At 46.8% G+C, this 26,438-nt stretch overlaps 1 protein-coding gene across 2 annotated transcripts in view; it reads right to left on the minus strand.

The window, feature by feature from the left end:
• The window catches only part of SLC35F4 (solute carrier family 35 member F4), a 230,627-nt gene extending 217,411 nt beyond the window's left edge, over nucleotides 1-13,216 (minus strand). For both annotated transcript variants that reach the window (XM_019479913.2, XM_014598766.3), the window contains exon 1: nucleotides 13,071-13,216. In XM_019479913.2, coding sequence (XP_019335458.1) covers nucleotides 13,071-13,173 — 103 coding nt within the window. In that variant the 5' untranslated portion in view covers nucleotides 13,174-13,216. The remainder of the gene's footprint in view (nucleotides 1-13,070) is intronic.
• Between the last annotated feature and the right edge of the window lie 13,222 nt (nucleotides 13,217-26,438).

Genomic DNA, 26,438 nt, shown 5'->3' on the forward strand with positions numbered 1-26,438 from the left:
GAAGCTAACGGGACTCTGCCCTTAACTTCAGTGGGTTCTGGGTCAAGCCCACAGTGCTGCGAGTCACCTTTGATGTTTCAGGGACATACCGTATTTATAGCAAACAGCACCTTCCCTCGTTCAGCCTAAATGCTGGAGTGCGACTGGCAAGCTTGGCTGAGCAACGGAGCCAAAATGAGCTTTGCCTTTCAACATCCAGACAAACCCACTCATCTGATTGGAAACGTGGCAATAAAAGGAAGTATAAAAAAGAACGCCTGCAATGGATAAACCCATTTTATCAGCACTATTTGCCAATCAAAAGTGAAATCCTGGAAGTAGTAGTAACAAGGCTTTATTTGTTTGGCAGACGTACTTAAAGCCAGCAGCCTCTGCTGTTTTGAGGAACTTCAATCATCTAAAACCTGTAATAGTCTCTAGACTGCCACCCACAATCCTATCATTACTGTGTAAGCCAGATCCAGTAGGGGAACATTCATCACGGCAGAGACCCAACCCAAGCCACCCATACTGCTGACATCCCATTCAAACCCTGCTTTGAAGGTCCCATGCACAGAAGCGCATTTCTTCCTTAGCACGCAGAGCTGGTCCAGGTCTGTACTGAGAATAAGTTATCCAGTGAATTTGGCTCTCTCTTTTCAATTTACAAATTGGCCGTGCGGAGGCTGTGACTTTTACAGACGTTCTCAGTATTTATTGGTGTCCAACCGGAGTTTTACGTGAACAAATTCCAGCCTCTGGTTCTTTTGCCCTTGGTTGTTTCATATGGATCAAACTCTTTTTCCCACGTGAGCAGACAGCCAGAAAAGGATCAGCCATTCTCCACACGCTCACAAGGAAAAATGTTTGTCTGTGCAAACATTACTCAATAGATAATAAAAAGGGACACAGATCTGAGGGAGACAGAGATGCCCAGAAGTCAGCCCAGTGCCCTTGAATATTATCTCTTTCCTGGGCCAAGCAGCATGACCACATAGGAAGGAGGTATCTGGATGATATCCAGAGGAGCAGTGGAAGGAGAAGAGGGTGATGATTGATTATAGTGTCCACACTGTAATCAAGGGGGTGGCTACAGCTTGTGTAGATAGTCCCAGGATAGCTTTAAACTGGCTGCAAAACCCACCCAGGAGCATAGCTACACTCAGGTGTCTTAGCTTTCACTGGTTTCCATGCTGCCATGACCACACTGCTAGCAGCATCCAAGCTAGCTAATTTAAAACCATCTCAGTCACACTTTTGAGCATAGTGTAGACCTATCCTGGGTGACTGCATAGCACATCCCTGGAAACAAAGCAACAGGGGAAGGGGAGGGTGGAAATAGATAACAGGGAAGCATGTTCAGGAAGGAGGAGAAAAAAAATAAGCATAAGCGGAGAGGAAAGGGAAAGATAAACTGAAGATTATGCGCACAGAAAATGCTTTTAAAGGAAGCTAGAACTCCACAGATACTTCCCCAATATGACTAAGGCCGAACATGGGTGATGCAACCCATGCAACTGGGAATGGGGGCAGGCCCATAAGAGTTAGTCCATCAAGGTGTAGCACATACTGTGCAAAGGTGTGAAACCCCCTCTGCCCTGGTATTATACAGACCTATGAGCGCTATTAACCTCCAGGGCAAGACAGTATAACTCCAGGGTGTAACTCAGACAAGAGCAACTAAAATGAAAGGCCAGTCAGTTGATGGACTGAAATTAAGAAACCTGGACTCCTGGCTCCAATTCTGCACGACCCTACTGCTAACATTCCCCCCATGTCTCGGCAGACCTGCTCACAGGGGATAGCGCTGTTCAAAAGTATTTTGCAGGGGTGCCATTGGGTTTACTGAATTCAAATCTGGGAAGTAACCATTATTTAGGAAATAGGATGCCAGGGGGAGGGTCCACCTGGTTCTTCAGCCCAGTCCCTTGCTAACACAACCAGCCACATCCATAATCCCCTTTATAGCCTGATCAAGCCCTGCCTGAAAACTAGTAGGGATTTTTGCTCCCCCTACTCCTACTGCAGAGCCATACCTGAATTACACTCCCTCCAATGGTTAGAAGCCAACCTAATATTGCACCTAAAATTATTCATGATCAGTTCATCCTCCTTTGTTCTTGTGCCAACATTGTCCTTTAGCTGAGCTAGCTCTTCTCCTTACCCCCCCAGATGTATTTATCAGGGGGATATGAGCACTCTCTGTCATAGCTTTCCTGGGCTGAACAAGCCAAGCTCTTTTGTCCCCTCTTGCAAAACAGGCTTTCCATTCCCTCAGTCATCCTAGTCACCCATCTCTGCACTGCCTGCAGATTAAAGTTTCTTAACTATGAGTGGCCATATTATAAGCCAAGATAAGGGCCTATTTCCCTTCCATGCATGACTTTCAAACTCTTTGAAAGAGTGCTTTGGTCGAGAATTAACCCTAACCTGGAGCCCAGGCTTCCAGCAGACCAGGCAGGCTTTAGACCCAGGAGGAGCTGGTGTGATCAAGTCCTCACTCTCACCTCCTTTATTGAAGTGGGATTTAAAAGAAAACAGAAGGCCAGAGCAGCCTTTATTGATCTCCCTTCAGCTTATGACACAGTACAGATAAGGGGCCTTATGGGTCAATTGGTAAAGACTAACAGGTGCAAAAAGATCGGTACAAGACTGTTTTATATCTTGTCCAACCACAAGCTCAGAGTTTGCCTTGATGGTAAAATAAGAGGACCCAGATTTATCAACAACACTTTACCACAGGGCTCTGTTCTGGTACACCTCCTTTTCAGTTGGTACACACATGATAATCCCCATACAAAATCAAGAAAGTGTGTTTATGCTGACAATATTGCCATTCTAGCACAAGACTCTGATTTTAGCATTGCTGGAACAACAGTCAGTAATGATCTGACAAACTTAGAAGACTATCCTAATACATGGTTTTCCAAGCCCAACCCTGACAAAACAGTTTATTCCTTTTCTCGTCTCACTAACGCCCAGGTGACCGCCCAACTAAGAATCAGCTATGATGGAAACCTGGTCCACTATGAACCCAACCCAAATATTTAGGTGTCCACCTTGGCCATCATCTCACCTGTAGGTATCATTTACAAATAGCTAAGAACAAACTTGCCACATGTAATAACATCATCTCAAAACTGGCTGGTGAGTTGGGGAAGTGATGCTGAAGCTCTGAAAACATCAGCGCTGGGCCTCATTTATTCAGCAGCTGGGTACTACACCCCAGTTTGGGGAAGGCTCATTCATACCAGCCTGACTGCCTCAACTGAATGAAATAATGAGACTCATAACAGATACTTGCAGATCCACTCCTGTTCCCCGGTTGTCTGCTCCATCACATATCCTTCCTCCCGATCTTTGATGTAAATAGGCTACTTTAAGAGTCTACAAAAACATTTACATTCAATTCACAACCAATTTTTGAGGAAATGAATGACCCCTCTAGGCCACAGCTTAAATTGAGAAGGCCATTTTGGAGTGCAGGAAAAGAGCTGAATGATGAAAACTTTGACATCGAGGAAAAATGGTTCCAGCAATGAAACACAACTGACATCACTAATACATTTCTCATCACAAGACCCCGCATCTAAACCCCTGGCTTTGCTTTACCCAGGCGGAGCTGGACAACATTGGCCAGGGTTCGTACAACTACTTACTAAAAAAATGAAATTTTGTTAAAGACTCCAAGTGCAAGTGTGCAAAATCCAAACTATAGCACGTGTCATGGAGGAGTGTCCTATTCATCGTTTCAGTGGTTGCATTGAAGACCTCCACCAGGCTCCTGACAATGCTTTACCATGGATATCAAATCTAAAATTGTCACTCTAGCCTTATTCTTCCATGCCATGGTTTATAGGCTGTCTATAGGCTGTTCTGGCATTCGGTTGCTGTATTCCATATGAATAAATAAATAAGGGCTGAATCTTGTTAGCTGCTATACAGAGCTCTAGAGAGATAGCCCCTGCTCAAAGAGGCTATAGTTTTAAAGAGGCAAGACAGGCCAAGGAGCTTGTATTCATAGGCGCCAACTCTGTGGGTGCTCTGGGGCTCAAGCACCCACTGGGAAAAAAAAATAGTGGGTCCTCGGCACCCATGAGCCATGCGGCCACCGGTGCAGCAAGAAAAGAGTCTGGAGGCAATCCAGGAGAGGAGCACTCCTCGGGAGGCCGAGGATCACAAGCCAGGAGGAGCCTGCCCTCATTAGTTTGGGGCCAGACAGGAAATTTAAGAACAAGTTGGAAGACAGACCGGCATTCGGCTTCCCCCGGAGGAGGGAGAACACGGCAGCAGGGAGCTGTGCGACACGTGTGGAGATGCAGGGCCAAGATGGCCAAAAGGAGCCTCGGAGGAGCCAGGACGAGCCAGGCTAACCCAGGAACCAGAAAGCTAAGTGAAGTGGGCAGCTAGGATGCTAAGGGCCAGGTAGGCAGACCAGGGACCAGAAGGAGAAGAGATCCACCCCCCAAAGACCACTGGCACCCACCAGCAAAAACCAAAGTTGGTGCCTCTGCTCTTATTAAATTCACTTCAAAGATGGGGGGATGTAGATACAGAAAGATTAACCCCAGATCTTGAAAGGTACCTCACTCCCAGACACCTCAGTACCTTTAAGGATCTGGCCTAGAGTGCTGGAAATCAGGAGGGAAAGACCAGAATAGACCCCAGGTGCCTTGGCTTCCAAACTACCTGGCCATCTTCCTTTGAAATGCTTTGAAGGGCAGACGTGAAAGACGCTCCCTAGGTGTTATCATGAGTGGCACAGCATGCTCTGCAAGCCCAGTCTCCCATACCGCACGTGGTACTTTTGCACAGGTGCAGTGAGATTACCAAATTCAGCAGAAATGCAGCAATTCATACAAAACACAGCCTCGTTAGATTAAAAATTATGCGTGGAGCCCAGGCAGAAAGCAGTGGGTAAGGAATATTTATCGGGTTCCTTTCACTTGAAGAAAGACTTTCATAACTTACTTCCACTCATGGTGCTGGAGAGTTATTTACTTTTCACACCCTGAAAGACAGATAATAATCTCCTTCCTGAGAGAAGTACCCTATCCATCTTCCACCCCGCTACAGCAGCTTCTTTAAACTACTCTTTGAATCAAAGATTGCTTTTCTCTTTCATGCAAAGAAGAACACGTATAAATATCCCCCAGATATAGATGTTTACTCTAATGCGGTGCTGATGAAGGGGCATTAAGGATAACAGCTATACCGCTCACATATTTGGTACTGTGTTACCATCACTGGTGGGAGTTATAGGTTAGACCTCTGATCTCCAGGCCCAGCCCACAGAGCAAAGAAGATGCTCTAATAAAGCAGCTGGGATTTCCCTGGCCTGGGGAAACAGGGAGGAACTACGGCACAGGAATCTATCGGGCCGGGGTAGGGCACGTCGCCCAAGTACACTGCAATGCAAGAGCCTTCCAGCGGACCACATGCCTACCATGAATGCTTGCAACTGGCATACATTGGAGTAATCCCAAGAAAACTGTTCCAACATACATGAACACAGATATATGATAGAGTCACTAGCTGTCCCATGTTCAAAGGTAATCGTAAGCCACCCTTGTCCTCTCCCAGGTGCGAAACCAATGGCAGCTCAGCCTGACCAGCCTCATGTTCCACAGCAAAAAGCACCCCTCTTTACAAGCACATTTACAACACCCCACCCTGTCTGCATGCACTGGGTATGCATGCATTTCTGCATGCATTAGGTATGCACTGAGCAAGATGAAGGGCCCCACATATACTGCACTAGCAGGGTATTTTTCAGGAAACAGTCTTCACTGTCCTCCCTTGGAAGTGGTGACCCACCCAGAGGGCACGTCATTCAGCAAGCAGTGACATGTTCTTGTTTTGCCATGCAGCTCGTACTGCAGCAGAGCTGCCGACACAGTGCCTGGAGTAACTAGGAGAAAATCCATTCCGATTTCTTGCAGTTGGATCCTGCTCCATGACTACTTACTTTTTCTGTAGAGGGCTGAAGCGGCAGGTTGGAACTGGAGAGGCTCTGGCCTTTATGTGGGATGTGTCTAATCCCTTCCTCACTAAGCAAAACATTTATACCATACCTGCCACCTTTCAACACATGAATAACTCTCACTGGCTTCAAACGTGTTCCTAGTTAAGTGGGTGCCTGTGTTTTGCTGAACTGGGGCTGAAACGGTCAGTCACTAAAACTGGGAGCTATTCTATACGCTTAACACAAGATGGGACCTATTCGCTGCAGGCTCGGCACTGCACAGGGCTACATTCAGTGCTTCTTCCCAGCAGGTTACGGAGCCATTGTGCAGTTCTCCAGCTATGCAGGACAGGGAGCATGTCATACTCTGCATTCGCTGTCGAATTCAGTGGGGGAGATGCATTCTCCTACGACAAGAGGGTACCGCTGCTTCTGGGAAGACCAGGCAGCTCTCCCTCCCCATGAACCAGATGCAGTTAATCATGATGCAGTCGAGCCCAAATGGAAGATTGCCAAAAACATCTACTCACAACAAAGCCCCAGGTCATAATAATATGCAGCGTACGGGCTGATCTCAATCAGTGTCAAAGGTGCAGTCTACTGTTGCATCTCTGTTCTATCAGGCCAGGCCGGGGGCAGATCCAGGGGCTGGTGTTGCACCCACCCTTTGGCTGTATAGCACATATGCAGTGAGCTCTCTGAGCTGCGGCTGTCCCCCCATTTCCTCTGCCACTGAAATCGGCAGCGGGAAAGGAGGGGTGGGGTGAGTGGCAGTGGCATTCATCCCCTGGGCTCTACAAACCAGTGTGCTCAAGGAGTTCACTGTGCTGCAGAGAGGATGGGACGCATGCCATCAGCCTCCCTCCTGGATCCGCCCATGGCCTCCCCCACTATACAGGTTGTGCTGCAGAGCCGTCCTTGCACACCTAGTTATTGAAGTGTCATGGGATCACAGGGTTGGACAGGGCTTCAAGGGTCACCCAGTCTAACCCCCCGAACCGACGCAGGGTTTGCCGTTCCTAAACCATCCCAGACAGATGCCCATGCAGCCTCCTCTTGAACGCCTCCGCTCGGAAAGATTCAGCAACTTCCCTAGGCAGCTTGTTTCACTGTCCTTCTGCTTCTTTACAGATAGGAAGTGTTTCTTGAGATGTGATCTATCTCTGCTTTGCTGTAGTTAAAACCCATTGCCTCCTTTCTTGCCCTCTACAGCAAAGGATTTTTCTCCAGCTTCTTTATGGCAGCCTTTCCAATATTTGAAAACTGCTGTCATGTTCCCTCTAATGTCTTTTACTCCAAACAAAACATACCTAGTTCTTTCCACTTTTCCTCAAACGGCTTATTTTCCAACCCCTTTATCATCTTTATCAATCACCTCTGGATCCTCTCCAGTTTCTCTACCGAACACCAATAACCGCAATGAAAAATTGGACACCGTACTCCAGCTGAGGCCTAATCAATGGTGAGTATGATCCCACCGTTCCTACAAGCCGCTATCACAGACCAGGAGTCTATTGTGCCAGGTACAAAATTTAGAGCAAAAAACCCCCCAGAAAACTTACAATCTAAGGGTAAGACAAGACAACGAGTGGACATGGAGAAACAGATAAGAAAGTGATGTAGCTCATCATGATGGACAGCAGTCACAGCACATCAGCAGCCTAACTGTTGTTAAAGGGTTTTTTTAAGTAACATGACAAAGGAGAGATTAAAGGAGGGGCTGACAGAAGATGAAGGGAGCTTCTCCAAAGCATGAGGCAGCATGAAAGAAAACAGGAAGGTCTTTGTTTGAAGATCTCATAAGTGTACAGTGAAGGCTGGCATCACAGGCTGAACAGGCTTCTGTAAGGAATAAGGATTACAGACGGGGTAGGGATAGGCTATGGAGGGCTTTGGACATGAAGGTAAGCATCTGGAGTTGGGTGCGACAGAGAACGGGGAGTCAGTGGATGGGCACTCTGAAAGGGGACATGTGGTCAAAGTGACAGGCTAGCAAAATCCTCTTAGGACCCTGCTACACCTTCAAATTAAAGCTGAACAAAAAACAGTTAGATTTTCAAGAGCTGGTTGACTTTTTATAGCGGGAGAGCCATTTTATGTTATGACAAGTACTTTGCACGTGTGAGATTGACCAGTTAACGGTGTGATAATTACTTTGTACTTGTGGCCGGTCTTGCTTTGCACTTGTGGCCAATCTAAATTTATTGCATGATTAACCAGTTAATTGTGTAATATATGTAACATGTAGCAGGGGCCTTAGCAGCAGCAGCCTGGATGGTGATCAACCCAAAAACTGCATTTGTCAATGGAAGTATAAAAGACTGAGAGGATGAAAGCCTGGACCCAAGTCTGAGCTGCATAGACAGATACGGGGGAAAAAAGACCATTTCCTAGAGATATTGTGCAGAGATAAATCCGGTGTTCTTAAAAGTGAACCTGGAAAACCTAGCCAGAGTCCAGAGGTACTGCCCAAGCAGGAAGTCCAAGTCAAAGCCAATGCCCATGGTGTGGCTGTGAATGAGGGACAGGATGGGTCGTTGCCTAGAACAAGAAAAAGTGATCAAGAAAGGAGGAAGTATGGAAAGCCTAAGGTGAAGAAAGATTAAGAGCTCAGGTTAGCCTGTTGAACATGAGCCAACATAGTAGCTGGACATCAGCAAGATGTCAGAGAAACAGGCTGAGATTTTAGCTTGCACAGGAGCCAGGGCTATGAGATACAAGTTGTCCGAATAATACCGGTGGTAGAATTTGTGTTGGTGGATGAGATTACCCAGAGATAAGGCGCAGGGGGTGGAAGCGAAGGGGATCTAGGACAGTGCCCTGGTGAGGAGTGTCCTCCAAACACCTTATGGAAAGTGCCATTAGAGAAATAGGAGGAGATGAAGTCCCAGGCACCAGTGCCAACACAAGATATCGAGAAGAGCCTGCATTGGCTGTGTTGAAGGTGGCTGACACAACCAGGAGGATGAGAGTGGGCTTGTGCTAGGAAAAGGTCATCAGAGACTTTGGCCAAACACTTTCCTTGGAGTATAAAGGTGCTGGACTGGGGATGGTCTAGGCAGGAACTAGACAAGAGGCAGTGCCTGAAAACAGTGTGTCCAGTGAGCACGGAGATAAAAGGGAGATGGAGTGACAGCTGGAGGGTCAAGTGCAGTAAAGACGGCAGAGAGGGGCAAGAGAGGAGTGGTGTAGAAGAGTGAAGCATGCAGATCCATTACCAAATCACTGGAGGAAGGGAAAGCGTGAGCAGAGAGGAGACAAGAAGCCATCAATTAGGTGTTCCCTGGTCCTCACTTTTTCTTTCAGCCTGCAGCCAAATGAATTAACATACCAGGGAGCTTGTGAACTCTGCTGTACAGTTTAAACTGGGGAGGGAAGAGGTCAGGCTACACATTAACCAGTTTACACACAAGGAGAGATGGCAGGAGTCATCTTTGTAACGGCTCTGACCCTTGTTGGGCGCAGGTGGGGGGGAGACCAGCCTCTCCAATGCCCACATCACAAATCCCAGCTCTAAATGAGAACAATTACCTAGAAACCTAGATGAATAACTCACCTCTAATCTAGTATGTTTGGAAGGGCCTTCATGTCTAATAGCATATGTTATGTGATACATACCTTCTGCAAAATACCTTTATCATGGGCTGAAACACGTGTCTATAGTTAATCATTAAATACAGCACCAAGAGATATAAGTACAGATTTTTATTTCCATACCCCTGTTTTTTTTAAAACGGACAGCCAAAGAAAAGCACCTATTACTGTGAAGACTCGTGGGACTGTCATTATATATACCGGCATAAGTTTTAACATACGTGGACAGCCAGAGGAAAGGCATTTCCTAGAAGATACTGAGGCTGAGCCTTCTTGTAATATCAGCGATTGTATTAACCTGTTGACCTGCTTCACTGTATTTCACAGACATTGCATCTTTTTTGCTTTTTCCATCTTGCCAATGTTTCATATTGGAATGAGAAGTACGCTTTCATCCTCTACGAGATGAAATCCATTCCTTTCCAGCACACCAGCTGAAGCCCTAGGTGCTATCCAAATTTCACTTAAGCTTTTTGGCTGACTTATGACAAAATCCTGGCCCCACCGAAGTCAATTTAAAACTAATATTAATGTAATTCAGACTGACAGATTTCATACATTTAATGTCTGAATGTTAAAAGAGTTATAACTGCAGAGAGCAATGCAAAGGGATGCAATGCTATTAAAAACACTTTTTAAAAACTTCAGAAAAACATTATAATAAGATACGCTTTAACTTAAATGAAGTAGCAATAAAATCTCCCAGCCAAGAGCTTCAGAAGTGATTCGTGATTCTGGATGCTGCAGTGTACAGAGTCCCACACTGAGGCCCCTCAAAGGAGGGTGATTTTTCAGACAGTGCAAAGCACCAATCCTCCAAAAAAAAAAAAAAAAAAAAAAAATAGGCCCCTTTAAGAGGTCTCAAATCAGCACCCAGACCCTGAAGCAGCTAAAAAAAAAAATCACTAGTGACTTGCAGTATTGCTGCCTACAAGCATTACAGAAAACCCTTGATTCAGGCTCTAAAATCATCAGATTGGCATAAAAATCAAGAGATTTAAAAAAAAAAAAGAGAGAGAGAGAGAGACTGTCTTCTTTTTTTTTACCTGCAGGTTTTTGAGCATTTAGGCTGCATCTGAGTCCTATTTTCTCTCAACCAGGATGACCAGAAACTTATTTTGTCTTTCCAAATGATATCTGAGATTCTCACCTTCTTGCATTTTCCTAAGACTAATGGCTTAAGAAAAAAAAAAAAAAAAGCACCCATTATGGAGAGATGTGCAGTAAAATAACTCGTGTCGACACCACTGCAGCTTTTTAAATACGTAGCCTCCAGCTATGTTTAAGTAATTCAGAACATGTGCAGAGCGGTAGCATATTTAAAGCCTGCACTGAGAGCCATACAGGCAGCCCCCCTCCCATCCATGCAGTCGTCTCCTGACTTTAATACCGGAGCCTAATTCAATACTGCGTTTTAACAGGGAACGTGTGTCCTGTAGCAGGCAGAAGGATCCTGTTTTCCTACCGAAACAGAGGGCACGGTGGTGAAGCCTTCACCGCATCCTTACTCAGGCAAATTGCTCCAGCGATCTCCCCTGGAGCTTTCTCCGAGTGCAGGGCACGGGAGAAGGCACCCCTTGTACAGCCTGCACAGGTCGCCGACCTGAACCATCACGCTATCTTCCTGTAAAAGCCCTTTTTGAAGCGTCTTCCCAAGCGGTTCGTCAAGAAGCCACAGCCTAGTCCTCCAACCCCACCAGCTGGCCAACACATTTGAAAAGCCAATGCCACCCTGCAAACAGCTTAGTGCAGTAGCTGTATTCAAGCTGTTTCCCAGCTAAATCAAGGCTATTTGACGGCAAAGCTCTTTTTCCTCTTTCACACTGAGCAAAAAGCCTGCGTGTGTGTGTCAGTTGGTTAACAGAGCCTCAGTTTATTCTTACCATTACTGCTGGCTGGTTGCGTGGTCCCTCGCGATTCCACAGGGAGCTTAAACAGGCAGAGAAAACAGCCTGATCTCTTCTTCTGCTCACCTAAGTGTTTGGCTTTCGCGACCGCATTGCCCACTGCCTGGGTTTTGGTTTTTGTTGGGTTTTTTGGGTTTTTTAACTCTATGGGAGCTTATTGCACAAGCGCAATAATAATTGCTAAACAATAAAATCCTACTGCATCATTTTGCCCCAGCTGTAAAAATGAGTAATGGTTCATCTGATTAACTTCCTTTATTAAAAAGAAACGAACAGCCCAAGAGAACATCGGGACAGCAACAATTTCTCAGAGACCCGCTAATGCTTTCCCCGCTGCCAAAATCCCACTGTTCCTTATTAAAAACAACTTCAAAAGCAAAAAAATATTCCATTTCTCCAAAAAGCGCTTGCTTTCATTCCAGCTTTTGCAACTAAAACAAAAACAAACCACCCATCTCCAAAACCAGAGACGCTGCATGCTAAAGTAGCACAAAGTCACTCAGTAATTCCTTTTATTTTTTTTCCTTGAAAAGAATCTAACTTTGTATGATTCCTCTTGTATGGAAAATGACTATTTTAAAAGTCTCAGGTTAAAACAGCTATCAGAGATGAATGATCTGCATTAAAACTTTTCCCCGGTACCAAAGAACATATTAAATGATAAGACACTGCTAATTGTTGGGGGCTTGACTCTCCGGGCCGATGGTCCAGAGGCTCATGGCACCCTCCAGCAAAACCCCTGCGTTTCGCCTGAGTAAGGACTGTAGGATGGCTCCTGTAAACCTGGGGCCGAAAAGTTGTGCGATCACGTGCCTCTGCTTCCTCCTAAGCCAAGCGATCTCACCTGGGCCAAAGAGATCCTACAGTCAGCTGGTATCCAGCATGGATTTGTTGGAGCACATTAGAAAATGCATCCCAAATCCCTGAAGATTGGGGGGTTTTTTTGTTTTTTTAACCGAGCTTCATCTAATGTGCCAAGGAAGGGAAAAAAATCTCAGACTAGACCTGCCTGGAGCCCTGAGATCACAAAAATTGAGAGACACGGAGCTGGAAGGGACCTCCAGAAATCATCTACTCCCAGAGGCAGGATCATCCCTATCCAAACCCTGCTATACGAATGCATCATCTAAACTTCACATAAAATAGGGAAAGAGATGACTGGCTGCTCCTTTCATATCGTATAGGAAAGAAGAAGAAGAAAAAAGAATGGGTCGCAGACCCAGCTAGAAAACTAATCGCTGCGCAAAACCTGTGCGAGACAGGCGGGCAGGCTGGCGGCCGCTACCGGCGGCACAAATCTCCCCCCGCCCCAGCAATGCCAGGACCCAACTTCAGGAGGGTGCTGAGAACAGCAGCCTGGCTCAGGCCCGGGCATTGGGCACCTTCTTGGAGGAAAGGGGCTGAGCATCCCGGACCAGAGCATCCTAGCCCTGACAGGCTGGCGGGGGACAGGGACAGGGGGGGCAAACCCTGCTCAGCCCCAAGTCACCCTCCCTCTCTGGGCCCTGACAGCCCGGGCAGGACCAGCTGGGCGCCCGCTCCTTCACAAGCATCTTGCTGGGGAAAGAAAGACGTGGGAGCAGGCAGGGCATGGGGATGGCGGGGAGGGAGGAAGGGGCGCTTACTTTTCTGGCTGGAGTAGCCCGGGTAGTAGCCATAGTAGCCGGTGATGCGCAGGATGCGGTCCTCGATGGTGGCCACGCCGTTGGGCGCTGCCTTGACATCCATGCGGGGCGGGACGGGACGGGCGGCTCCGCCGCTTCTCCTGCCGCTGCTGCTGCTGCAGCCCCGCCGGCTGCTCCGGCTCCGCCGCGCCCCGCGCCCGCGCCCTCCCGCCCGCACGGCTCCGCCCCGCGCCCGCCCCGCCCCCGCCCCCGGCTCCTGGCGGCGGCGGGTACTGGGGGCAGGAGGACTGCGTGGGGGGTAGGAAGAGTGTGTGGGGGGCAAGAGGAGTGCATGGGGCAGAAGTGTGGGGCAGGAGGAGTACATGGGGTGCAGGAGGAGCGAGTGGGGCAGGAGGAGTGCAGGGGGACAGGAGCGGGGGCAGGAGGAGAGCGTGGGGCAGGAGTGGGGCAGAAGTGTGGGGCAGGAGGAGTGCGTGGGGCAGGAGTGGGGCAGAAGTGTGGGGCAGGAGGAGAGCGTGGGGCAGGAGTGGGGCAGAAGTGTGGGGCAGGAGGAGTGCGTGGGGGCAGAAGGAGTGTGTGGGGCAGGAGGAGTGCGTGGGGCAGGAGTGGGGGGCAGGAGGAGTGCGTGGGGCAGGAGCAGGGGCAGGAGGAGCGCGTGGGGCAGGAGTGGGGGGGCAGGAGGAGCGCGTGGGGCAGGAGTGGGGGGGCAGGAGGAGTGCGTGGGGGGCAGAAGGAGTGTGAGGCAGGAGTGGGGCAGAAGTGTGGGGCAGGAGGAGCGCGTGGGGCAGGGGCAGGAGGAGCGCGTGGGGCAGGAGGAGTGCGTGAGGCAGGAGCAGGGGCAGGAGGAGCACGTGGGGCAGGAGTGGGGGGCAGGAGGAGTGCGTGGGGGGCAGAAGGAGTGTGAGGCAGGAGTGGGGCAGAAGTGTGGGGCAGGAGGAGCGCGTGGGGCAGGGGCAGGAGGAGCGCGTGGGGCAGGAGGAGCGCGTGGGGCAGGAGCAGGGGCAGGAGGAGCACGTGGGGCAGGAGTGGGGGGCAGGAGGAGTGCGTGGGGACTCGTAGTAGAGATTATTGATACCTTTTATTAGACCAACAAGATTTTTGCAAAAAAAAAATTCTTGCAAAAAAATTGTCAAATCTTGGAATTAAAGATTTTTTTTTTTTGCAAAAAACCTTGTTGGTCTAATAAAAGGTATCATCTCTACTATGAGTCCTGGTTGCCAGGCCCTAGAAGTGGCACTTGGAGCAGAAGGTGGGGGGCAGTCGAGGTGGCCCCAGGCTCCTCGGACGGGGCAGGGCCCTCAAGCGGCTTCTCCTTCCTAATATGCCCTGAAGGCAAGGGGTCGCTCTCCTCCTCCCCCCTCCCTGCCCTTGGATGTAGGGACTCTTTCTTGCTGGTGCTGTGTGTGATGGCAAGAAGTTGTGCGAGAAGGGTGTCACTTGCTAGCTCAGCTCCCCACAGCCTCCAGAGGCCTGTCTGCACTGCCATATGGCAGGCAAGCACTCATCCTGCTTTTAGGGGCTCTATGAAAGCTGTGGGAGGGGAGCAAGAACTGTTGGGGCCTCGCCACAGAGCATCAGCTCTCCCCTCCACCGGGCATGTACAGGAGACTTCAGAGCCCTTGGCCTGTTTGTTTCATGTCTACGCTGGAGGGCTTGGTGCCATGCCCCAGTGATACTAAAGACCCTTTCCTTCAGCTCTTAGTCACTCTCATCCTCCAGCAGAGTCAGTGTAGAGGGAGGTAGAGCAGAAAAAGGACTGGACTTGTTACCAAATAACCAGATGAGTGATGGTAGGGGCTGGGGTTACCCTGGGCAGGGTAGAATTGTCCTTTGCCCCTTTTCCTCAGGTTAGGCTGAGGCAGAGCCTGAGAAAGGGAGGATGCAGCTTGCACCACCCAGGGACAACCCTGGGAGGCACTGAGACACTTGAGACCCAAAGCCCATCTAGCTCAGTGCCCTGCCTCCAGCAGGGGCAACTCGTGGCTGCTGTAGAGGTAGAGTATAAGAAAGAAAGTGTGTGCAGAGCGCCCCATCCCATGTCAGACCCTCCAAGCCACCACCAATCATAGGGTGAGCAATGTCCTGACTTCAGGGTTTGACTTTTGTCTGGCTTCAGCTTCCGGTGGAGAAAGATGGCCCAGACAGCATGAACCAAAGAGCCCTTCCTCTGCCGGGATTTCCTCCCTATAGAGGTACTGATACATGTAATCAAACCACCACTCAATCTGATAACTAATAAACTTAAGAAATGGATGTCAAAGTATTCTTTCCAGCCCTTGATTCATTTTTATAGGATCACAGAGTTGGAAAGGTCATTGTGTTCAGCCCCTGCACAGATACACAGGTCCTAGCCCATCAACAGTCACCTGCCCTGTCTCTTCTTGCAAACCTCCAAGGAGGAAAATGCCACCGTCCTTTCCTGCATCCATCCTGCTCTGTTCCTGCTTGAACAAGATGGCATACTTCTAATCCACCCATAAGCCCTTGCTCCTGTGGTCCCAGACCATGACATAAGTATTCAGAGTAGCCAGGCATGAAGGGAGGAATGGGGAAGACGGCTTTAATGTTCCCCTCTCCCAATGTTCCCCTGTGTGCACTTGAGAGCACAATACAGCCTTTTATAAGCATCGCGTCCTGTTGGTATTTCATGAGTTAACGCTTGTGCAGTGCTTTGAAGACCGAAATATTTCTGTTCATGAATACAGATCCAATAAATGCATTTAAGATCTTAAATACTCTTTTGATCTTGGTTCTTATCTCCTGTTGCTCTACAAGGGACTTTGGCTGATCACTAATGCTTTTAGGTGTTACACTAATAAATCAACTCGGATTCATTGAGAATACGGTTCAGTCAAGAATGGGAGAATAAATTTCATCCCTCAGTTTTTCATTCCCTCTGGCTGGCTAGCTGTGTAATTCCAGCCCACCTACAGTTACTATTTAACCTTGAGAGGTGCTGAGTCAACAGGAGTAGTGTGTGCTCCCAGGATCTGGTCCTGAGTCATTCTGCAATAGTGGAATTGCCTATTATAGGAACAGTCTGCGCAAAATCACTCGCACTGCATGTTGTTCGGAATCACTAAATAAATGACACGTTACTCTTTCCCCATTACTGCTCTAATGGGAGTTGATGTTACGAGAACATTATCAGCATTGATCTCAGTGTCAATGTCAACTTTCAAGACTTAAAAGTGCTCCTTTGGAGAAAAAAATAATTGATTTGGTTCATTTGAAGGTTAAACTAATATGCCCAGAAATAACTCTGAAGTTCAAATTGTTTCTAAGTCCCTTAGTTTTTGTTCAGTTATTTCATCTCCTCTTCCTTTTACCATTTATCTTTCAAGTGTATGCTGTGCATCTTTAAACATGTCCACACAATCATAGAAGCAAAGTCATTCTCAAATGACTGGCTATGGTTTCCGTTCAACATGACAATCTATAGTAGATACACAAAAGTACCTGTGCATCATTTGAGAAGTTATGGTCGATTTGGGAGGAAAAAACTGCAGCATCCTTATAAGCTCAGCAGTACTACGCTGACTAGCACTACTGATGAAAGGGACTTGGGGGTCATCACTGACCACAAGATGAACATGAGCCTTCAATGTGATGCTGTGGCTAGTAAAGCAAGCAAAACACTGGCTTGCATCCATAAATGCTTCTCAAGCAAATCCTGGGACATCATTCTCCCATTGTACTTGGCCTTGGTGAGGCCGCAGCTGGAGTACTGCGTCCAGTTTTGGGCTCCACAATTCAAAAAGGATGTGGAGAAGCTTGAGAGAGTCCAGAGAAGAGCCACGCGCATGATCAGAGGTCAGGAAAACAGACCTTATGATGACAGGCTGAGAGCCCTGGGGCTCTTCAGCCTGGAAAATCGCAGGCTCAGGGGCAATCTGATGGCCACCTGTACGTTTATCAGGGGTGTTCACTAGGATCTGGGGGAACAATTATTCACCAGAGCACCCCAAGGGATGACAAGGTTGAACGGTTATAAACTCCTGCAAGACCATTTCAAGTTGGACATAAGGAAGAATTTCGTTATTGTCCGAGCTCCCAAGGTATGGAGTAGTCTGCCATCAGAGGTGGTTCAAACACCTACTCTGAACGCCTTCAAGAGAAATTGGATGTTTATCTTGCTGGGATCCTATGACCCAAGCTGACTTCCTGTCCTTGGGGCGGGGGACTAGACTCGATGATCTTCTGAGGCCCCTTCCAGCCTGAATGTCTGTGAAATCTATGATTTCCACTTCATATTGCTCCTGAACTTTTTACTCTTCTGCCACCCTTTTTCCCCCCCCAAAATCCCCAAGCATATTACTTCTTATGCAAAAAAAAGTTATTTGAGATTATAGACATTGGTAGTTCCAGAACAAGTTGTATCGAGCACCCATTCAGTACTAAGAAACAGGTGTGCACAAAATTATATGCACATATGGACTGACTTGTTTCCTCTTTTTAAGTTAACAGTTGCAGGCAAGGTGAGCTGCTGCATAAATACGTTCAAGTAATTCTAGTTGGAGTGTTGTATTTCCATTGCTCCATGACTGCAAATGAAGGGTCAGTCTGCTTAAGCATTAAACAGGAGCTTAACTGGAACTATCCGTTCAACCCCCATAATGGGAAGCTCTCCCTGGTGAGAACAGTGGACAGACACCATCAACAGCCGTGGAATTGAAGCTGTAATTTTGAATAAAATTATGACTCTGGCCCCTATATTTGCAACATATCCTTCTGAGTGTGGGAACAGTGTGAGCAGCGGGTCTTGCCAAGTCTGCAGGCAGGCAGCTCGGTGCCTCTGTTGCTGCTCCCAGCTTTGCCAAGGTGGAAATTAACAGGAACCTTGTCAGTTTCAGGGAAGGGTATTTTTTTCCCCAACCCTGGGAACAGCGCTGCAATGTGAAGAGTCATCCAGTAGTGGCAGTTGTAACTTAGACGGATGGAGGCAAGCAGGGCACAGCCCCCAGGCACCAATTTAGTGTGGGTGCCATAATGGCAGCAATGATGGCAACCAGATGCGCAGACTCCAAGCTGATGCTGTAGTAGCAATAACCAGGGTGGGGAGACAATGCCACAGCAGCAGGTAAGACTCCTCCTCCACTCCCCACCCTTTGCTCTTGATAGCTCCTCCCCTTTAGCGCTCAGCAGCACCTGTCCTCCCACCACCCTGCCTGTTCTCCAGCACAAACCCTACTAGTTAGGTCCCTGAGGAGTAGGGCCCCACATGTGAATCGAGTTTAGAGTTTGAGTGGAGGGCAGGGCAGATTCTGTCTCAGGTCCCTAAGCCAAGAAGCATCAGTTTCTCTTGCTCCTGCTTTCATTTATTTAATAAAACTGGTTCCAGGTCTCAGCCAAGATCAGGCCTCCATTGTATCTAGCACTGTACAGACGTTTGGTAGGAGATAGCTCTTAAATCAAAGAGCTTACGAGACAGAGAGAGCAAAGATGCACTGAGAAGTGAAATAACTCACCTGAGGCCACACAGCAGTCCTGACAGGGCCCAGTTCTCCTGGCTTTATCCACAATGCCATCCTAACTTCTCCCTCAATTTCTTCCCTCGTCCACATAGTCAGAGAGGGGTGCAAAGCTGTTCAGATTTCCCTGCCTCCATGCTATCATTTTCCTTATATCTCTAGGACTCCGACTTCATGATGAGAAACAGCAACACTGAGGCTTAGGACAGGTGTAATACCCATGCATGGGTCTCTGGGTCACTCCTGCCTGACTTCCTTTGCTCCTCATGACCTGTACCATTCTTTTCTTTAATGCACCATGAAGAAAACACAGGAAGCTTTTATGTAGCAGTTACATTTTCTCTGTGCACAAAGCTAAATTATAAATCCATAAATCACTGAGAAAAGGGGAAAAATTGCATTGGATGAGACCAAATGAAAAATTTAAATGAAAAATAAATTACAGTGTGACCAACCTCATTAACCCCCACTATTCAACTTTCTATAAAAACACCGGGTGTTTTGCTTTAAGGTGCTATTGCAATTTGATATGAATAGCTAAAAAAAACCCAGCTCAGCATGAGCACCAGTTTCAAATCTTAAAAGGCTTTTTTATATGAAGGTTTTATACATACAGTATTGGGTCTCCTTTCATACCAGGGTGAGTCAATGGAGTTAGGGCAACTGGCATAAATATAAGAAAATCAGACCCACCAATTGAAAAAATAGCTTGGTTTATAAGGTGTGAAATGATCGAGAATCCATTAACTGCTGGCAAGGTAAAAGCTCACCAGGCAAACAAGCCTCCATTTTTTTTAGCTGTTTTTTTGTTATATACTAGATATGGAAAATGAAGCCAGCAGCTCCCTGTGATGATTGTGCTGGAAATTACCTGAAATTACCTGTGCTGAAAATTAGTAGGGTGCATCCACAAGTGTGCTTCACCACGGAGCTGACTAATTAGCTCTACATTAAAGCCCATCTACACACGTGCCCATATTAGGACACAGTAAATTAATTAACTTCACTGTAGGATAGTACTGCCCAGTGCAAGTACTATCCTACAGCGGAGCAGTTACGTGTGCTGAAATGCACATGCCGACGGTGACCGGGGCTAGCTGGGGCATGAGGGTGGTACTGTGCAGGGGCTATCCCTGCACTATAGCACCCTCATGCCCCAGCCAGCCCTTCTGCAGCATGTTGAGCCAGATCAGAGCAGCTCCAGGCTGGCACACTGACCCCCCCAGGCCTCTTGCCAGCTGGGGCTGCTCCCCCCCCCCAGCTCATAGTGCTGTGGTCCCAGGCACAAGTGAAAATGCAGCTTCTGGGAGCAATAAACTCCAGTGTAAACTGTGCTGGAATGTATTGCTATGTGCTAATTGCTCGTGTAGACGCACCCATAGGGATCAAAATCAACGTGCTGAGGACAGAACGCGGGGATGTATACTACACTGCATCCTGCAACGTGGGCAGATACCCTTTGATTCATGGCAACGCGGCACTGGAAGGTGTGCTGGAACATACGTCTCCCAAGATGTGGTACTGCTCCCCCAGACACAGGAAAAGGCAAGCTCCCAGGTCTCTAAATCTTTTCAGGTTGAAGCCAGTGGGAGAAGCAGATGCTCAAGACTTTACTCCCAAAAGGCCAAAGGATTCAGCTGTGCATTTAAGCCCAAAACTTCAGTTCCTTCCTGGAAACATGGGAAGTGTATCTGTAAAAACTGCACTTTGTTCCTGTCAGTACCTGGAGGTCTTTCAAGTCTCCCACTCATTGTTAGTGACAGAAACAACTGTTTCCTACTTGAGCCCATACAACCGCAGATGGCCAGACAGTCTCCTGTTCTGCATGGCATACTGCATACAGAATTACCCACAAAAGCCCCAGTTCTACACAGCACACAACACCTCCAGAGAGCTCTTGCTCCCTTGAAGTCAATGAAGTTAGGCCTATTTATACCAGCTAGGGAACTGGTCTTGTGACTCCAAATTTTGGGTCTGATCCAGCAAAGAGCTGAGGAGTCTCATTCCTGTTAACTACAGCAGGAAGCCAAAAACGTTTAGACCAACTGAGGTTTTTTATTATTAGCAGAGATGGTCCTGGCAAAAAAAGCACAGCTTGATTTTCAGATTCCAGCTTGAAGTTGTAGCACTGGCAAATGAAGGGGAAAAATTGTTATTGATGTGTGAAGATAATGCAGCATTCTCTAAATAAATCAGGGACCCTGAGATGATATTTCTACAGAGCCACTTTTCTGTTAACAGCTGCACTTAGAAACCAGGTTAGGATTCTTACCTCTGAACAACCTCCCATGCAAAGAGGACTCTGAGTCATTTAGATTCTTCTCTGTGACCATGAAATCCCATGCAGAGAGGCTCATTTTGATCTCTGCAGTGTCTTATTAGCTTCCCGGCACCTCCCCTCCGATCTCTCTCAAACTGGAGGCGGGTGCCACTTGAAGTCAAATAGGCCAGCGAAGTGGCGCCTTAAGTGCCTTGAGATGCGACTTCCAGGCCTGTGTAAAGATCAAACTTTATCTGCCTTGTAATCTCTCTCTACCCTAAGAAGTGTCCTCTTCCTGTGATCCTTTATGCTGAGAGTATTGATGACATTGTCAACAGCAGCCAGTTAGGCAGGACCCACCCTGAGCAACTCTTTCCCAAAGAGAAGCTTTTGATATCAGCTATTTATAAAAGTGTTTTTTGTCCAGCTAGCAAAGGCTGTCTCATCCACTAGTTCTAGAGTTATAAAGTTCCCTGACCGACATTCGGAAATAACCAAAATTCAGGAAAAAATGATAAATTATCAATTCATTTAATTGTCAACAATTAAGAACAGGATTAGCCTCATACTGGGAGCTCAGAGTTTGTTCTGCAAAGACTTATAAAATCCTGGGGCGCATCTACATGTCACCTTACGGTGATGTTGCTATGGTGCCATGCATTAGTACTTTAGGAAGTACTAAAGCACTGTGCAGTATGGGTGGTTACTGCACCGTGCGCGCAGTGCAATGTCCCCGTAGCAGTACGCTATATCAGGGGAGCGTAACACTACAGAGACATACCTGGCAGTCATATGTAGATCCATGTGATCGCTACATCACCATCGTGTGCCATACAGCAATGCAATGTGTTGCTGCATCGCTATAGGGCGACATGTAGATGCACCCCTGATCTCCTATTCATTAAGGGCTGATCCAAAGTCCTTTGACATCAAGGGGAAGACTTCCAATTGATTTCAGCGAGTTTTGGATTGGGATTTACAAACTATAAAAACTCCCACTGACACAATGTATATAACGGAAGAAACATTTAAAGAGAGATTCCCCTTGTGTGAAAGGGAGCTCCAGGTGAGTAGCCTGCCTTTGATTCTCATCATCTCTCTATGAGTTTGCATAGTGATTTCGTTTGAACTCTGCCTGATTAACAGAGCTTTATCTCCTCCTCCCACTCTGCTTAGTTTCTAATGCTGCAGCCCAAGTACCCAGCAAAAGTTGTCTCCCCTCCATACTCATTCAGCCAACAAAAGAGGCTCGGGGATGAAAAAAATAGAGATATATCCACCTCTTTAAGGCAGTCTTCAGAGAGGCTTCAGGAATATAAACCCAGGAGCACCTGTGCTCCTGCTCACACCAGCCTCGTGCTTCCCAGGTACTCCACACTGATGGATCCAAGGTGCGCAGAATAAAACTAAGAGGCTACCCCCTGGGACTGGGGCACTGGCCACCAGGGGAGAAAAGAGGCAGTTAGACGTATGAACCCAGCACCCTACCCCTAAACAAGTCACAATCCTGGTCATAGGCCTCCACAGGCCCTCTAGTGGTCGGCTTGCAGAGACTCTGTGAGTTTATTAAGAAAATGTGAAAATGAAAAGTTTGTACAACGCAAGGGGGTTGTGAGAAGCCTGGACCCCACACAAGGTAACCACATTGGTACATAACTGCAGGAGCATAAAACAGTCTTAGGCCTTTTGTTAAGCATACTGTGTATTTTTGCCCGGGATAAAGTGCTAACAGCCACTTGCCCCCTCAATCTTATCAAAAGTTTTTTGCACCTCTAGAGATAGCCACAGAGGGCTGCTGTCTATTAACCCTGGTGTTCTGCATCGGCTCTAAAGTGTAGACCTGCAGAAGCACGATAGACTCAAACAGGGAGGGTGCAGTGGTGCAGATGCTCCTATAATCTACACAGTTGAAGATTTTCAAAAGTGCCTAAGGGATTTAGGAGCTCATTGCATGTTTACCTGACACTAAGATAGCTGGCAGGGACTTCTCATTACGCTTATAATTCTGCATATTAAAAAGTACAATAGTAAATAAATGGCACTTTTGTAAATACTGCAATAATAATGATGATGGGTTGCAATAATAATGTACTGTAATAACATTGTTAAAACTGAATTTCCGATCGGTACATCTACTGCACAATTACGAGACTAAAATTACATTCACTAGGACCAACTTTAAAGTATCCTTAGTGGGTTTTAATGTCTAGTGTCTCTCTGGGAGCTCCTTCAGGTAAGTACTGTACCTGTATTTGGGATTGTGATAAAGAAAACCAAAACTGGTATCCCGCTCCCCCTGGTGGTCTAATTTTTCCCTGTGTCTCTGCACCAAATATTAAGCCGTCCCAGAGGTCCACTTTTCTATTTCTTGGCATCCTGAATCTGCTATCAGGAAAATAACATCTCTGCCCAACGGGTGAGGTTAGGAAGGGAAAAGACCCACTTCTATGACAGATTTTCTAATCAAAATCAAGAGTGCCCTGCCTGGCAGACTCCTAGACACAAACATCAGGCTGCTCACGATGTGCGTGTTCTCAGTCTTGTTCCACGCGGCAAAGACACGGACCTTCAAGAAGGCTGACACATGAAGGCTGCCGGCCCATGAAACTAAATGCTACCGAGAGCATTGCTTGCAGGCACCTGTCAAGACCGTGTCAGAAACAACCAGATTGGTGAGAAAGAAATGATCAGCAAACAGATTGGTGAGAAAGAGACCGTCATGGACACGGCACTGAGGAGGATGCTCCAGCTGTTTAGACACATCTGCCAGATGAAGGACAACTGCAGGCTAAAGGCCGTTAGTTCTTCAGCCTGGTAGGAAGCAGGAGACCAAGAGGCAGCCCACGCAGGGAGTGGCTAGAAAACATCGCAGAACTGCATGACACCATGCACTGAAGTGCAAGACAGAGCACAAAGGAGAGTTAGGAGAGGACCTTTAGCATTCATAGCATGGGGGATCTTCTGCAATTGTTAGGTTATATAAAACAGAAAGGAAGATCCTGAATGGTGGTGTATGTGCTGTAGTATCATCTTTGAATTTCCTACTGTTCCTGCTACCCAAATACATGTGCAAATAGTGTTTCTGTCTTGATAAGAATTTCAGAATTGACTAGTGCTACCCTGGCTCTTACAGCATAATTCCCTAACCAACTCGCTGGCTGCATCTCGCTGGCTGTTCCAAGGTCTGGAACGGGCTCCCAAGGGAGGTGGTGCTCTCCCCTACCCTGGGGGTCTTCAAGAGGAGGTTAGATATGCATCTAGCTGGGGTCATCTAGACCCAGCACTCTTTCCTGCCTATGCAGGGGGTCAGACTCGATGATCTATTGAGGTCCCTTCCGACCCTAACATCTATGAATCTATGAATCTACACAAGATGCTACATCGCTGTAGTGACAAACTACAGTGATGTAGCTCATCACTACAGCAACATAGCATCAGCAGGCACTAACCGTGATGCCAATGCTACTGAGCAGTAGGGTTGGAAACAACTCATGTGCCGCTGGGACTGCACGCTATCGGGGAGTACTGTGCAGTCATTGCTTTAGTACCAACTATGCAGTGGGGTGCACATGTAGACGCACCCACTGTTTCCATTTTATTTCCCCAGCACTCTAGATGTGATTCCTACAAACACATCATTTCCGTTCTTTTATTTGCGATGCTGCTTTATTTCAGAACGATAGGTGATGCTATCCAGAAAGTGCATCAAACCCATTCAGTTGGAAATTCCCATTCCAAGTATTACCAGGCGTTGTGAATAGAACGTTACACATCTAGAATGCCGTCTCCTTTTGGATGTGATATTTAAAAAACCTACTTGTAGTCAGTAAAAGATTTCAGGCACTGTTGGTAAAAGTAGGGGAGCTTTTTCCACTGTCCTCGTCTTATTCCAACTTGAATCTTTAAACAATGATTAAACAAAGGTCTGATCCTGACAGCTGAGGAGTACTCCCAGCCAACAATGAAGTCAGTGGGATATACAGATGTTCAGCAACTCCAGACGCTGAAACTTTGCTTAGTCTGGAATCGTTCTTAGAGACTATCATGACAAAAATCTTTCCCCTACTTGTTGCATCTTCATCGGAGAATACAGCATGGCTTCCTCCTTTAATGGCAGCTCATTTGGTTTGATTACATGAGTTCAAATTAGAAATGACCTGTAGGGTCAACAAGGAAATTAAAGCACAGTGCTTCTTGCAATGATACTATATATTGCCTGAGAATCGTTCCCATTTGCTCTTTAATGACAACATGGTCAAGAATTCAGATAAATAATATGTGATAGAGTGGCTGCCATTAAAATGTCACCATATACCAACATATGCTGCAGCACAAGGTGGTGTATGGAACGGTTTTGCTAACAACGTAAGAATTTTAATTCTAACAACAAGAAGTATCAAACCCACTATATGTAACAGAGTATCAGATCAGTGCCTTCTACAACAGGGGTTCCCAACTGTGGTATGCGTACCCCTGGGGTACAGAAGACATCTCTGGGGGGTATGTGGGAGAAATAGCGTAATGGCAGATTTTCATTATAATAATAACTGGCATTTACAGGGTTAAAATATAAAATGTATACTGGCAGGGGTATGCAGGCAGCTGGTAAATCTGCAAGGGGGTTCACAATAAGAAGTTTGGGAACCTCTGTCCTATAAAATGAATTATTGTGAACTGTAGCACTCTCTGCTTTTCAGTCTGGTATTGTAGCCATCTCTGAGAATATTTTTTCAGTTGCTAAGGGTGTTTAATATTATCCTTCTCTCTCTCTCTGTTTTAATCTTTATTTCTGTGACAATTCAGTATTTCCCTATACCCAGAAGAGGAAAAAGTTGTATAACCTTTGATACCATGATGAGGCCGCTGTTAGCAATGTTAATGTTTAATGGCAACCGTGGTATTTGGCTTGACTAAACTAGTGTTACAGTTCTGGAGCGGATTCCACCTGCTTTGCCAAGAGGAAGTGCTTTTATTACTAAAAAACCTCAATGAAGCTCAACCGAATTTACTCTACAGGGAAAGGAGCCGGTGGAACAGGCAGGGTCTTAAAGCTGCTCTTGTGTGTTTATTCTTTCAAGTGCAATATTGAATCGACACATTTGGTAGTGTAATTGCTAAAAGCAGCATCTTTGCTAATCCAGGAGAGGTGAGTATGAACACTGCTGAAATGTAGAGTACCAAATCATTCACAGCATTGTGTGTGAAGGATGTGAGTTTCCAGTCACTAAGTCAATAATAAATTACTTCCCTACCTGTTATTTGACTACAGTATAAATCAAATGAATCCACTGTAAAAAAATGCTGTGTATCTCAACATTGGCTGCTATTTTTTTATTTCTTTTATCAAAACTAGACTACAGTAATAAGGTGTTATGGTTGCAAGGTCAAGCACTGAAAAGTTCAGAAATGCCAGGTGTCAGGTTTGTCCGTGGGACCTTAATTCAGCTTCTTTATGCAAACATATAAGGATATAACTAATGCATGCTAATTCTTAAGTAGGATCCCTGTCTTGAGCATGGCACGGGGTGGACAGTGTTCACTAAATGAGTAACTATTCAGTATTCCTTTTCATATATGCTATAGTATCATCTTTGAACTTCCTACTGACCCTGTTACCCAAATGCATCTGCAAATAGA

The sequence above is a fragment of the Alligator mississippiensis genome, chromosome 2 (genome assembly GCF_030867095.1).
Source record: "Alligator mississippiensis isolate rAllMis1 chromosome 2, rAllMis1, whole genome shotgun sequence".
Taxonomy (NCBI): Eukaryota; Metazoa; Chordata; order Crocodylia; family Alligatoridae; genus Alligator; species Alligator mississippiensis.